Source organism: Danio aesculapii, chromosome 25 (genome assembly GCF_903798145.1).
Source record: "Danio aesculapii chromosome 25, fDanAes4.1, whole genome shotgun sequence".
Classification (NCBI taxonomy): Eukaryota; Metazoa; Chordata; class Actinopteri; order Cypriniformes; family Danionidae; genus Danio; species Danio aesculapii.
Window position 1 is genome coordinate 3615299 of NC_079459.1, and position 13737 is coordinate 3629035.

The 13737-nt window shown below is 41.7% G+C and overlaps 1 protein-coding gene across 2 annotated transcripts in view; it reads right to left on the bottom strand.

Moving 5' to 3' along the window:
* The window catches only part of roraa (RAR-related orphan receptor A, paralog a), a 559428-nt gene that overhangs the window by 47200 nt on the left and 498491 nt on the right, over window positions 1-13737 (bottom strand). For both annotated transcript variants that reach the window (XM_056451506.1, XM_056451507.1), the window contains 5 exons: window positions 12111-12196; window positions 8379-8520; window positions 4534-4929; window positions 3594-3715; window positions 3143-3275 (listed from right to left, as the gene is read on the bottom strand). In XM_056451506.1, the coding sequence (XP_056307481.1) occupies window positions 3143-3275; window positions 3594-3715; window positions 4534-4929; window positions 8379-8520; window positions 12111-12196 (879 nt within the window). The remainder of the gene's footprint in view (window positions 1-3142; window positions 3276-3593; window positions 3716-4533; window positions 4930-8378; window positions 8521-12110; window positions 12197-13737) is intronic.

The window sequence follows — 13737 nt, forward strand, 5'->3', positions numbered from 1 at the left end:
GACAAGTATTGCTACTGTTGGACAACATAATGTACTTTTGAGGCTTTTAAAGTCGAGAATGTAGTTGTTTACATTGCAACTATGCAGTTTATTTATAAGGATAGCGCCTATTCTAAAATATTTATAATTTCTGAGAGAGCGTCGGCAGCCATTAGCCTGTCTTTGAGCAAAGATGATTGACGATGTTCATCCACAAGATGGCAACAAAGACGCATAATAAGCCCTTAGAGGAAAAACAGTGACATTTCAAACTACAGCTGATCAATTCTTTATTAAACAGGTCATTATTAAACAGTCGATCTCTCTTTTGTATATTGTAGTGGTGTATTTATACCATAGTAATATTGTGATCTCCCGATTGCAACAGAGAAAAAATCTCTGTAGACCGATGGCGTTTCATGCCATTCAGCCTTATAATCTTAAAATGTCAGCAAAATCACCTGTTTTGTCATATCTTTAGACATTACACTAGAGAATCATTCAAATACTAGCTTTAAAATGACGTTGGTGAATTAGTAACGGCTACTGACGTTAGCTGCACATGTGAATAAATGGCGGAAGAAATTAGTTCCTCATACAAAAGGGTTTTTAGACTCTCTGTGCTGTCGCACTGTTGTATAAATGCAATATCACACACTGCAACTCGTGTCGTATTGTTCTTATATACAACAGTTCTGTCTGGTTCTTGAATCTGATTGGCTGATAATCATGCGAAATTCCGCAATAACAGCCCTCGTACAGCCTCTTCACGCTTGTGATGTATTACTCAGCCCACATAGAGAGACAAGCAGAAGAATAAACAACTCGCTACAATCAAGAATGCAGTTGTTTAGATTGCAACTATGCAGTTTATTTATAAGAATAGAGTCGATTTTAAATATTTATAATTTTGGAGATTCGGTGCGTCGGCAGCCATCAGCATGTAGAGCAATGTAATTGATGATTGACCAACACAAGTTGGCGCCAGAGACTGCATAATAATGTATTATGGGAGAAACACTCAGTGTTTTCTTTTCGTATTTCAAACTATAGCTGAACAAATCATTAGGAGGTAAGTAACATTCTAAATCAATCTCTCTCTTTTGTTTGTTGTAGTGCTGTATTTATACCATAGTAATCTGGTATCTTTTTTATATACACGTTTATGCTGTCGAACTGTTGTATAAACGCAATATCACACTCGTAGCAGTGCAATGTGGCTGTATATTGTCACTGGAAGGGCAGTAAGGCACTCGGCCTGTGGGCTCGAGTCAGCGCACGCCTCCCACCAATGCTGATAAACAGTCATATTGCACTGCTACAAGTGTGATATTGCTTTTATTTATATATATATACATATATATATATATATATATATATATATATATATATATATATATATATATATATATATATATATATATATGACAATATGACTTGACTTTTTGCTGAAATTCTATATGTGTTTCCGTTGTAGTTTATGCGCTCATCATTATGCGTTTTTTTCCCCGCATTTTCAAAATGTATGCACATCTTCACTTTCCAATTAAGCAGCTTTCGATGCAATATTTCAATATGCGCCTACAAATAGGTGGATGGCAACATAGCTAGTCACATTTGTAACAGACAAAAGTACTTTGTAGTCTGAACCCAGCATTAAAGTCGTAAGTGGTGTGTTTATATCAAAATAAGTAGCTATATTACAAAAAAACGGCTTTATTAAGTCACCAATTGACTGTTATTTTTTTTGAGAATAGTAGTCCGTGTGTGTGTGTGACTCAGGTGGCGTGTGTTGCTGTTATTGTTGTGAGTGGGAGCAGTAATTCTACAGCAGAGTGCTTTGGTGAGCACAGGCTTAGAGGATAAAAGCTACGTAATAGAAGCCATTACGGAGCTTTAGAAAAGATGCCGGTGGTTTAAAATGTCATGTCAGGAGAGAGAGCGCTCACTCAGTATTTTGTTAATCATTTCGGTCGGGCACAAACAGAAACACTGAAAGCCGTCGGGATCATGACGGGGACAGGGGCGTGAGTGTGATCAAGCACTTCGGCCCATTATTTGCGAGCACAGTGCTGATATCATCTCAATAGTGCCTTATTTTTCAAAAGAGCTGACAGATTGTCCTGATACAGTATTCGGGTATACACAAGAGATCCTCAGCTGAAGCCCGGCACCTCCTGCTGTGCGACATCGCTTGTGAATACTTGCATATTGCTTACTGTGCAGTGTACCGCTTCTAAAGGAGTCCTATTATGCCCTTTTTACAAGATGTAATATAAATCTCAGGGGTCCAAAGAATGCGTCTTGTGAAGTTTCAGCTCAAAATACCTCACGGATAATCTATTATACCCTGCTGCAAATGACTCTTGTTGGGCGGAAGCAAAAACACCCCGTTTTTGGGTTTAGTTTTAAATGCAAATTAGTTCATGTTACCCACACCCCATTTCCAGAAGTAGGTGGAGCCTATACAGGGGTGCCTCAGTTACTCTGACATGTTTAAACTCCTAATATTCACAAAAATGGAGCTTGTACACAAAAAACTCAAGGGTCCCTTTTGGATAGCATGTTAAATAGTATGCAACACTAAATTCTTAATACATATTTAATAAATGGACTTAGCTCCTTTCTGCCGAATTAAGTAAAAAGGTTATTTAGGTTCATTCATTACACTAAAATAGGGAGATGAAGTAAAACATGTTGTGTGAAGTATATTCCATCTAGTATGCTCTAGTCCAGAGGTTCTCAAACTCGGTCCTAGAGGTCCGGTGTCTTGGAGATTTAAGCTTCAACTTACCTGCAAGGATGTGTCTAGAACAGGGGTGCCCAAACACAGTCCTGGAGGGACGGTGTCCTGCAGATTTTAGCTCCAACTTGCCTCGACACACCAGCTCAGGTGTGTCTGATTGGGGCTGGAACTAAACTTTGCAGGACACCGTCCCTCCAGGACTGCGATTGAGAACTCCTGCTCTAGTCGATGCACATTTTGGCAAATGTAGTACGTCATGTCATGCACACAAAAAACTCCAAACTATGCACAGTATACACATCACTAGCAGTATACTATTCCAAACACATGCATTTCTGTTTTACACCCTGTAAACACACACGTACACACACAAAGTAAGCCCATATTGGATGATGGTAATGTGAACACACGCTTTACCTGCTTTGAGAAGCACTATCTGATCATTCTGACAGAGCTCCATGAAGCCGTCGATGCGCTTGGCAAACTCCACCACATACTGAATGGCCTCTGTGATTTTGATGGCACACAACTGCCACATGACTTCCCTGGGCTAAAAGCAAACAAAACACAAAGAGATTCAACAAAAGGCTGTATTCTTTTGAAGCTTTTTAATTTGAATAAAGCATATCTTCTGCACCTACAAATGTACCTAATTGTAAATAGTTTGTAAAGCCATAAAAAACATCATGGAAATTTATGTTACCAGTGGTTACCACTTCAAGAAAATAGTGCTCTAAATTAGTCACTTAAATTGCTATTCGTCCTATAATGCAACCCCAAAACTCAGGTACATTGCAAGTTTTGATATTAAATTTAAACATCCCGCCAGAACAACCATGTGTCTCTCTTCAAGAACGTGTGTGTTTACCTTGCTCTGGTAGTTCTCCACCTCCTCCTGAAGGAACGCCTGCCAGGTCATCTGCTGAAGTTCTTCTCTCAGGTACTGACACGTCTCCATGTGGGACTTGGAAATGTTCTGGGCCAGATGTTCTGAAACACAATGCAACATGCCGTCAAAAAAGCCCTCTTGTGACTGACTGCACTTTATTCTTATGATAGATAGATAGATAGATAGATAGATAGATAGATAGATAGATAGATAGATAGATAGATAGATAGATAGATAGATAGATAGATAGATAGATAGATAGATAGATAGATAGATAGATAGATAGATAGATAGATAGATAGATTTTGAGCTGTACTATATACACAACATTTGTTTCCTATTATCATTATAAAGATGTTCCTCTTACTGGCATATTCATTATTGCTCACAGGAATGCTGAGTGAGTCTTTCAAAAGATGCAGCATATCCAATCAAGGAACTGCACTGTAGTGATTTAAAGTCAATTTAAAAGCTTGTTGACCGTCTGTGTTTCTCTTCTAGAGGAAAATAGGGCACTACTTCAAGTATAAAAGTGAGGAGTGCGCGTAAATTCATGGGAACAAAGGTCATATTTGCTTTCAGCAAGAATGAGCAAATGGAGACGAGAGAAAGAAGAAAAAAAACAGTATAAAAATTCAATCATGTTGAAAACACATCTGTTAAAAGGAGTCCCAGAGCAGGAGGGGAAGCTAAAAAAATGATTTCCCTTGGCGCGTGCCCTGCTGGATCCTGATTGGCCCTAATTAATGGAAACTAATTAGAAAAAAAGAGGTTCTTTTAATGAGTCTTTGAGATGAGTCTCCAACCTAATGCTATTTTAAGACATCTTTAGCGACGTTTGCCCCACGGTTGGGTTCTTCCCCCTTGTACCACCCCCTGCCCAGAATCCACTTTACCATTCATTTGAATTATCACTTACCCAACTCAGCCATGGAAACGGTGGGGGACGTCTCCCCATTGGTGAAGGAGCAATAGGGGAAGAAGCCAGAGCCAGGGGTAAAGTCGCAGATGGGCTCTGGCTTGATGCCGTTTATGTCCAGGCCGGATTGATCGGGTGAGGGTTGGATGTCCAGGTAGAAGCTGCTGACGCCTGAATCAGGCTTGGTGCCATCGGGCGTGTGGCCATTCATGTATCCACTCAGATCATCGTGGAGCTCGGTCAGACCATTGGTGGAGAGGCCGTAGGTTGGGGTAAGGGGTTCGGCCTCACCAGGCTGCTGCTGGTGGTCCCGCTGCTGCTGCTGTAGCCGGTGTTTCTGCACTTCCGCATACAGGCTGTCCCGCTGTTTCTTTGACATTCGGCCAAACTTCACCGCTGTAGGAGCAAAGAGAGTGCACTGAGAACAGGAATCTGTTTCAAATTGTCAGAACTTTCTTTAATATAATCAAATGCAGGCTGAGCAACCAAATCAACCCTATTGTGCACTTGGGAGCCCTTAGGGGCCGTGCCCTATCGTAAACCTTCAAAGCGAATAGTCTGAAATTTCATGAAAGAATTCATATATATTTATACAAATTATCCACCCAATTTAACTAAAATGTGAGAGAGTTACAAATTCACATTAGAGTTTGTTGGGTGGAGTTTGTTTCTGTGGCATCCTTGATAAATGAGTTTAATAGCCCTCCCTGTACAATCTAGCCTCTAGGGAACAAAGGTAGTGATATATAGCTCACTGTTTATGTTCATCAAACCAGCAACCTTTTGTTTAACGCCCACCACCCTAAAACAACCCTTGCACAAGATACAGTAACTAGACTTCATAGCCATTGTTACCAAAAACAACAAAAGCTGCAATCTCTTTTCCCTGAAGACATTTGGCCTTTGAAGGGAGGCTTAGTGTAGTGGCATGGAGAGTACAAGTAACTCCCAGGAGCAGGTTTTAATGTCTCTCACAGAGTATTAGTGGTGTATTGGGTCAAAAAAATCTTCTTGGTAATAGCATTAGCTTTCTCCTGCTGTCTACTCTCCAAAATGATCCAAGAACAGAGGACTTGACTATGAATCTTCAATTTACAAGCACTCTCAAAAAGGAAAGGCCTTTTTTTGTAACACCTGGAGGAAGCGGCAGACAGACAGTTCAGCTTAGAAAGAAAGAGCTGCTACGGTTTTAGCCTGTCTTTGAACTGGAAGAGTGTTAGAAGAACAGGAAACTGGGGACGGAATACAGTGTGGATCAGATATAAGTGGAGATCAAGTGTTCATAAAAAGGAAGGGCGTCTCGCAGAGGACAAGCTGATCTACTGATGGATGGAAGAAGATGTACTAGAGAGTTTAGGGGTGAATGAAATGGATAAAGAGGCTTTAAACAAGAGGACACCAGAGCAGAGAAGAGGATGGACGGGAGAGGAGAAAAGAAAAGAAAAGGAAGATGTCAGGAGGGAACAAGAGAAAGTGGGAGATGTAAAGTAGGGGCAAGAGACAAGAAGATCAGAATATGGATAGTAGATATGTGAGGAGAGACATGAGCCGAGACAAGACATGAGGAGGGAGACGACAAGATAAGGAGACAACATGGTGGAGGAGACCAGATGAGATCAGAAGATGAGGGGAAGACGAAACATGAGAAAAAGGGCAAAAGGGCAAGAGCTGAGACAAGTGGAAGCAGACAAAGACGAGATGAGTCAAGTTTGACAAAAGAAAACTATAGATAAGACAAGAGATGAAATGGGAGGAGATGTAATTAAGAGACAAGTGTTCAGTAGAGATGAATTATATTTCCACCTGGTGTTAACATGCATTCATATGCGTCTCTCGTGACCACTTGTTCGCAGACCCTTGCCTCTTGTTTCGTCATCCTCGAAACAATGCCCGAGTACTACTGAATGAATTACCTCATGTTACACAACTTACAAGCATGTGAGAAAGCAATCTGAAAGGCAACTATGGGGAAGCCAAGGCCTAGTAGTTAGAGAATTTGACTTGTGATCCAAAGGTCGTAGATTAGAGTCCCAGAACCAGCAGGGATTGTTGGCAAGGGGAGTGAATAAGTAGAATAATGCGCATCAGATTCTGCTGTCCTGTTGGTTCTTGGATTGACAGTTGTCGTAGCTCAGTGGTTCTCAATTCTGGTGCTCGGGCCCCCCCTGCCCCAATCTTGCACATTTTGTACGTTGTCCTTACTTAAAATACCTGATATCCTAAATATTTTAGGATGTCCCAAATTTGTATCAGACAAATAAACACAGTGTGAACAGAGCTTTAAAGTAAACCAGAGGACACAAAATAATATTAGTAGAAAGACGAAATCACAAAAGATACAACCTGAGACCCGAGACAAATTAACTTCTAGATAAATTCCAAACATAACAAAGAAGAAAAAGGGAAAGGAGATGAGACATACAGGGAAGTTCCATTAGAAGATGAGATAGGATCAGCTCTGAATTTGAGTAGTATGACTGAGTCAGATTGGAGGCCTACAGTAACATGCGTGTCTCTGTGCACACTCTGCCTCTCTGTCCCCGAGTAAGGAAGGCAGATGGGGACTGGTGAGCTTCAGTCGGAGTGAAGTCAGAAGTCACCTTGCCTGTCCTGGTTGTGTGTGAGAGAGCAGCCTGGTAGACTCGGAAGACCTGGCCTGATTTCATCCTCCTGTCACGGGCCGTAGTCACACAGCCCAGCCGGAGGCCCAGCAGGGGGCCTCTACACACACACACAAACTCACCTGTGCTCCCCGTAACGCTGCTCACCTGCATTGGCTTTAATGAGCCTGTTTTAATGATGCTCATTTAATAAAAGCTACTTGCTGTCAAGACTCTACACCCTGCATGAGCGTGCCCCGCAGTCCAGAACCACAACTTGCCTCTTAAATTCATCTTGTCACAAGTTTGGTGAAAAATTAATGAGTAATGGGCTCTGACTACAGAACAGGTACTCTTACTCATGTGACTTGGCAAGACTGGGGAACAAAGGTAAGTAGTGAATAAAGCTGTCTATTGCATTTAATTATTTTCTTGAAATCCTTTTACAACATTTGGTGCATCATGGATAAAGACATTTATCCATACATTAATGCACCCCTTTTTCTTTGTTTTGTGCCTTACTCTACCTTACTTTACTTTTCCTTCCTCTATTTGTCTTCCTCTATTTACTTTATAATGGAAGTGATACTTTACATTGGCAGAGATCATTCAAGAGTCTTTACTAGTATCCTACTTTACTCTTTCACAATCCTGAACAGAATAGCTCAGTTTACAACATTCAGGTTCCCATACCACAGAGAGTCATATTCAAAATCAGAATACTCGCAAGAACATTCTTGTAGACCATAGGTTCTCAATCTCGATCCTGGTGGTCCGGTGTCCTGCAGATTTTAGCTCCAACTTGCCTCAACACACCAGCAAGGATGTTTCTAGAAAGCCTAATAAGAGCTTGATTAGCTAGCCCAGGTGTGTCTGATTTGGGTTGGAGCTAAAATCCGCAGGACACCGGTCTTCCAGGACCGGGATTGAGAACCCCTCTTGTAGACCATTTCGCGTACATTCTTGTTCACTCCATAATGATTCAACCTAAAAATGGAAATCAATATATGTTCCCAAATACTTTCAACTGCTGACAAACCCTATAAGACACCCCCCCCCCCAAACACTTGGTTGTTGCAATCAAGGTTGTGCTCTTCTTAGTGCGTATCTGAAAAGCACTCGCTCTGAGGTTGCATACTTATTAAACGCACTGCTCTATTTGGTATTTTGCATGCATCTGATGTTCTGTATCTGTGGAGATTCTTGCTCTTCCTCTGGTGCCCGCTGTACTGGACATGGACTTACCGTCACGTGACATGCCCACGGCCAGACACTTCTGCAGCCTGCAGTGCTGGCAGCGGTTCCGGCTGGTGCGGTCAATCAGGCAGTTCTTCTGACGCGGGCACGAGTACGCCGCATTGCTCTGCTGACTCCTCCTGAAGAAGCCCTACAGACCCGAGAGACATAGAGAGGGCGGTTAATACATGCAGGGCTCAAAAGTACAGAATTTTTTTATTTATGCCAGCCTAGTGAGACTGCTTGTTAGCCTTTAAACTAGTTCAAAAGTCTTGTTCTAACTCATGAGTGTGGATCACTACTTCTTGAAATAGAAATTTAACTAGTGCTATCAAAGGAAATGTATGTTTTCTTATTAGTTGTAATCAGAAGGGCGGCACAGTGGCGCAGTAGGTAGTGCTGTCACCTCACAGCAAGAAGGTCTCTGGATTGAGCCTCGGCTGGGTCAGTTGGCGTTTCTGTGTGGAGTTTGCATGTGTGTGTGTGTGGACGTTTCCCGGACATGGGTTGCAGCTGGAAGGGCATCTGCTGCCTAAAACATGTGCTGGATAAGTTGGCGGATCATTCTGCTGTGGCAACCCCAGATTAATAAAGGGCTGGGCTGAATGATTGTAATCAGAATCACATTTATTTCCAATTACTGTGAGTATGCATGTATGAGGAATTTTGTCTAGCTATATTGATGCATGATAAATGATGTTCGAGTTGTTTGAATTGATGTTTGAGGTCCAAAGCGTGAGGTCCAAAATGCGGTTCACTTTTCGCGGCCTTGCAGTTTTGTGGATTTTTTTCATGGATTTTCAGTCACAGCGGATTGTGTTCTGTGCCCTGATTAGCGTCCTGAATTGCTGTAGACCATTGGCAATCAATCTCCTCCATGCCATATCACCTGTACAGTACAGAATGCGTTCATCTTGCCAAATTTACGTAAATCTTCTTTCGCTAGCAGTGTGACTCTAAAGTACTGTAGTGTATGTTTGCAAGTTTTCTCCCTCCAAGGTCAACGAAATGTTCTGCATCGTCAAAGGAACTTGCGGTAGCACCCAAAAGGCAAAGGATGATGCTATCCATAGCATAAAAAGTTGAACTTCTGGACAAGCTAAAGGAAGGTAGAGTTACACGGCTGTAAGGCGCCATTACAGAATAAATGAATGAAGATTAAATGGGTTTGATCTTTGGTTTCATTCTATAATACTGGGCTTATTTTTCTATGAAGGTTTAAACTTTGAGAGGGTTAAAATGAGAGAAAAGTTTGAAAATGTTAATGCCTGTCTAAGAAAAGTGTATAAAGTGTGTAGTCAGGGGTTTTACAGCTTCAAAACATCTATAATAATTGTAAAAAATAAAGCAGTGAATATGATAAAAGTGAATATATTCATAATACTAATAACAATACATCAATATTTTTAATTTGTGCTGACGATGGTGAACAGTACATCCATAATGTCCATGATATTAAAATCAAAACGCTAAACTATCACAAATAATTATTGAAGTTTGTAATCTAACCTTAATGTATTTACACGTGAAAAGTAGACCTCCGACTGTGATCTTTACCTTACTAGCACATATTACTCGACATGAAGTGCTCATAAATAAACATTTCTGTGGCAAATGCTGAACAAATGGTGGCAGCTTTACAAACGCTTGTCTCGATCATATAGAAGTGTTTGTCTTCACTCAAGATACATCTGAACTATGCTTACTTTGCTGCTGTAACTATAAAAAGCAGTTTGGAGCGAGTATTTTTCCTCATTAACGATTGGCACTGCTAGTACCGTAATGGGCAAGAAAGGTAGTAAATAATGGCGAGTTTGCGCGAGGTTATTAATGTTGAAAAACCGAGGCCGAACCCGGTGGTGCTGCGAGGGGGAAGGAGCGGGCGCCTACGTTGAGTTGATTTCTCATCCCTTTGACTTAATGAATTGATTCCAGCTCGTCATTAACACACCCCACTCCACAGCTCCATACACATATGTCTTAATTAGTTGCTCATTGGCTGTTTAATTACTAGAAAACAGCTGACAGCTGCCAAGTTGCTTTCTAATGGCAGCCATTATGAAAGCGGGGTAGGACTGGCGGTGACAAGCAGCGCTCCTTAATAATGCTATGATTTATGGGCCGGAGCGGTGTGCTCGCACATATCATTAAATGTCTCCGTGCCTCGAGTAATTAGTAACCATTAAAGATACATTTCAGCAGTTTATTCTTCAGGCTCGCGCGTTTCTGCAGCCGAGTGAGTGACGGAGGGAGATGCTGAGCAGAGAGTCTTGTCTATTGTGTGCGGGAAAACAAAAAAGCACGCCATTCAGGAGCCGCGTCCGCACGTTTGTTTCTGCCGAGCCTGCTCGCGGAATGCTAACGAGTCGCTCCGGTGACAGGCAGCAAACAGGAATACACAATAAGCACAAAATTCCTGTTTGCTGAGTGGACGGCGTGTTTGAAAAATGCACGAAAAGAGGCGCTTCGGTGGGAGGACGTGGTTGCAAAACTGCTAACGATGTGCTGTGATGCAAAGAGCTTCCTCTTTTGACAGTTTTATTTAAGAGAAAAAAGTCATATGTAGCAAAGGAGGTAAAGAAAAACAAGATGCAGGGATTGTCGTCTCGTTGTAATCGTGACATTTTTAGCAACATTTCAAACTGACTACGCGAGTTATTAAGAATCGCAAAGTCCTACAAGCTCCATTTTCCTTACAATAACTTCTGTTATTTTTCATGGAATGTCTCATTTGTTGGCTTTTCCTGCTTTTTATTTGCCGCTGTGATGCAAGTGGAAGTGATACTTTACACTGGCAGAGATCATTCAAGAGTCTTTACTAGTATCCTACTTCACTCTTTCACAATCCTGAACAGATTAGCTCGGTTTACAACACTCAGGTTCCCATACCACAGAGAGTCATATTAAAAATCAGAATACTCGCCACAACATTCTTGTAGACCAGGGGTTCTCAATCTCAGTCTTGGAGGTCCGGTGTCCTGCAGATTTTAGCTCCAACTTGCCTCAACACACCTGCAAGGATGTTTCTAGAAAGCCTAGTAAAGCTGTGGTCACACTGGACTTTTCTTCACATAGACTTCCATTCATACACACGCGAATGCGTCAGACCGGAAACGCAAGGTCATGCGCCAAGTTTTGCAGTTCACTGCGGTGCAAAGTTCAAGCTTGGTGAACTCTGACCTGCGAAATCGCATCATATGATTGTGTGAGACCAATCGAGGATCAAAACATGACCTCTCTGGACTAAAATTTAAAATATGGAGCAATCACGCTTTTTTAATGTCTATTCATCTTGTTTAATCCCGCCCCTTTTCGCAGCGCTGTACGAAGAATTTTGCAAGCTCAAACTCTAGTGTGACCACAGCTTAAGAGCATGATTAGCTAGCCTAGGTGTGTCTGAATGGGGTTGGAGCTAAAATCCGCAATACACCGGACCTCCAGGACCGAGATTGAGGAAAAATCACAGAAGTTTTTGTAAGGAAAATTGCTTCCTTTTTTGATGGTTTTATTTAAGAAAAAAAGGTCAAGTGCAACAAAGAAGGCAAAGAAAAACAAGACCCAGGGATTGTCGTCTCATTGTAATTGTGACATATTTAGCAACATTTCAAACAGACTATGTGAATCGCAAAGTCCTGTAAGCGCTGTTTTCCTTACAATAACTTCTGTTGTTTTTCCAGCAACATCTCATTTGTTGGCTTTTCCCGCCTTTTCTTTCTCTGACAGGGTTGTTTAGCTTCTTACCTTGCAGCCCTCGCACGTTATCACGCCATAATGGATGCCTGATGATTTGTCTCCACAGATCTTGCAGGGAATTATTTCGATTTGAGCTGCGGAGAGAGAAAAGAGAGAAGACACTGTCAGGATTTTTCACTGTCACCAGTCGCCGCGCAACACCTCCTCCACGGCTGCATGTTTCGACATGAAACGGCGCCGAGCTTCAAACGCATCACGTCCCTGCCACCCTCGGCTGCGGCGTGTTTGGAGGAGGCCATTCTGACTTTAAACAGAAAACCCTCAGAATCGCGATGCCAACCCATGACTTAGAAACAAATGCAGTTGCAATAAAGCGCCACTGTTCCCTGCGGAGCCTTTGGGCTGTAATATCGAGAGATCCCAATTCTTTACCACACGACTGGACTGGACTGAATTTCTCTTTGTTTCTCTAAAATCCCACATAATTTAACACCAGCAGTAGTTTTAGCACCACAAGATACAGTCGAGTCCAGGAGGCACAAAGAAAAAAATGACTAAACTACTACTAAAACTGCTACATAAGTTTAGTTATACAGTATATAGGCCCACATAGAACCTATGGCCACAAACAACTATTCAAGCCCATCATTCAGTCTACTTATTTACTTGTGAAAATGTCTGAAAAATATATATGTAATCCACCGAACATAATGCACCCAACCCAGTCTGAGCTGGGATTGAACTGGCGATTCTTTGTATGGGACTCGGTTTGCTCTAACATGGAGGCTAAAGCCCACGGCCTCTAGTGTCTGTCGCTAGAGCACCTTTTGAGGTCAGAGGAGTGAGGTTTACCTGCATAAAACTTCACTAGCTGGTCTCCGTTACACTCACCCCCCTAAACCTCACTACCATCCCGGACGAGCCCCCAATTTATGTAGCCTCATCTATGTGTATTAAGTTTAAGAGAGCACTACAGATTCAATAAACTAAATGCCTACAGAGATGTTGAAGGTAGGCCCCTCTGATATCATTCAGTGATGTATTTCTCTGATAAAATTAGGTAAATTAAGATATAATTCTTTCAACAAGACGATTTGTGCACAATACAGTTTGTAAAGTCCTATTTTCTGTCTGATATATTATATGAGAGACCTACTGTAGCTTTGTTTACCAATTCTCATTGGATTTGCAATGCCTTTCTTAATTGCATGTGTGAAATTTTGTTTGGTTCATGAAGTGTGGTTCGTTTGGTCAAGCGGTGGTATCCAAATCTGCACATTTTAGTCAGGCTCACTTGAAATCTGAAGGCCTACATTTAAAGAGGTATTTTACCCCAAATTACAAATGTTGCCATCATTTATACCAGGGGTCACCAATCTCGGTCCAGGAGGGCCGGTGTCCCTGCAGGGTTTAGCTCTAACTTGCCTCAACACGCCTGCCTGGGTGTTTCAAGTATACCTAGTAAGACCTTGATTAGCTTGTTCAGGTGTGTTTGATTAGGGTTGGAGCTAAAATCTGCAGGACACCGGCCCTCCAGGAACAAGTTTGGTGACCCCTGATATATACCCACCCTCGTGCCATTCCAAACCCATACCTCTTTTTGTTTTTACATCTAACACAAAATAAGAAGTTTAAAGCAATGTTCATTCTACCCTTTCCTATTAAATGAATCTAC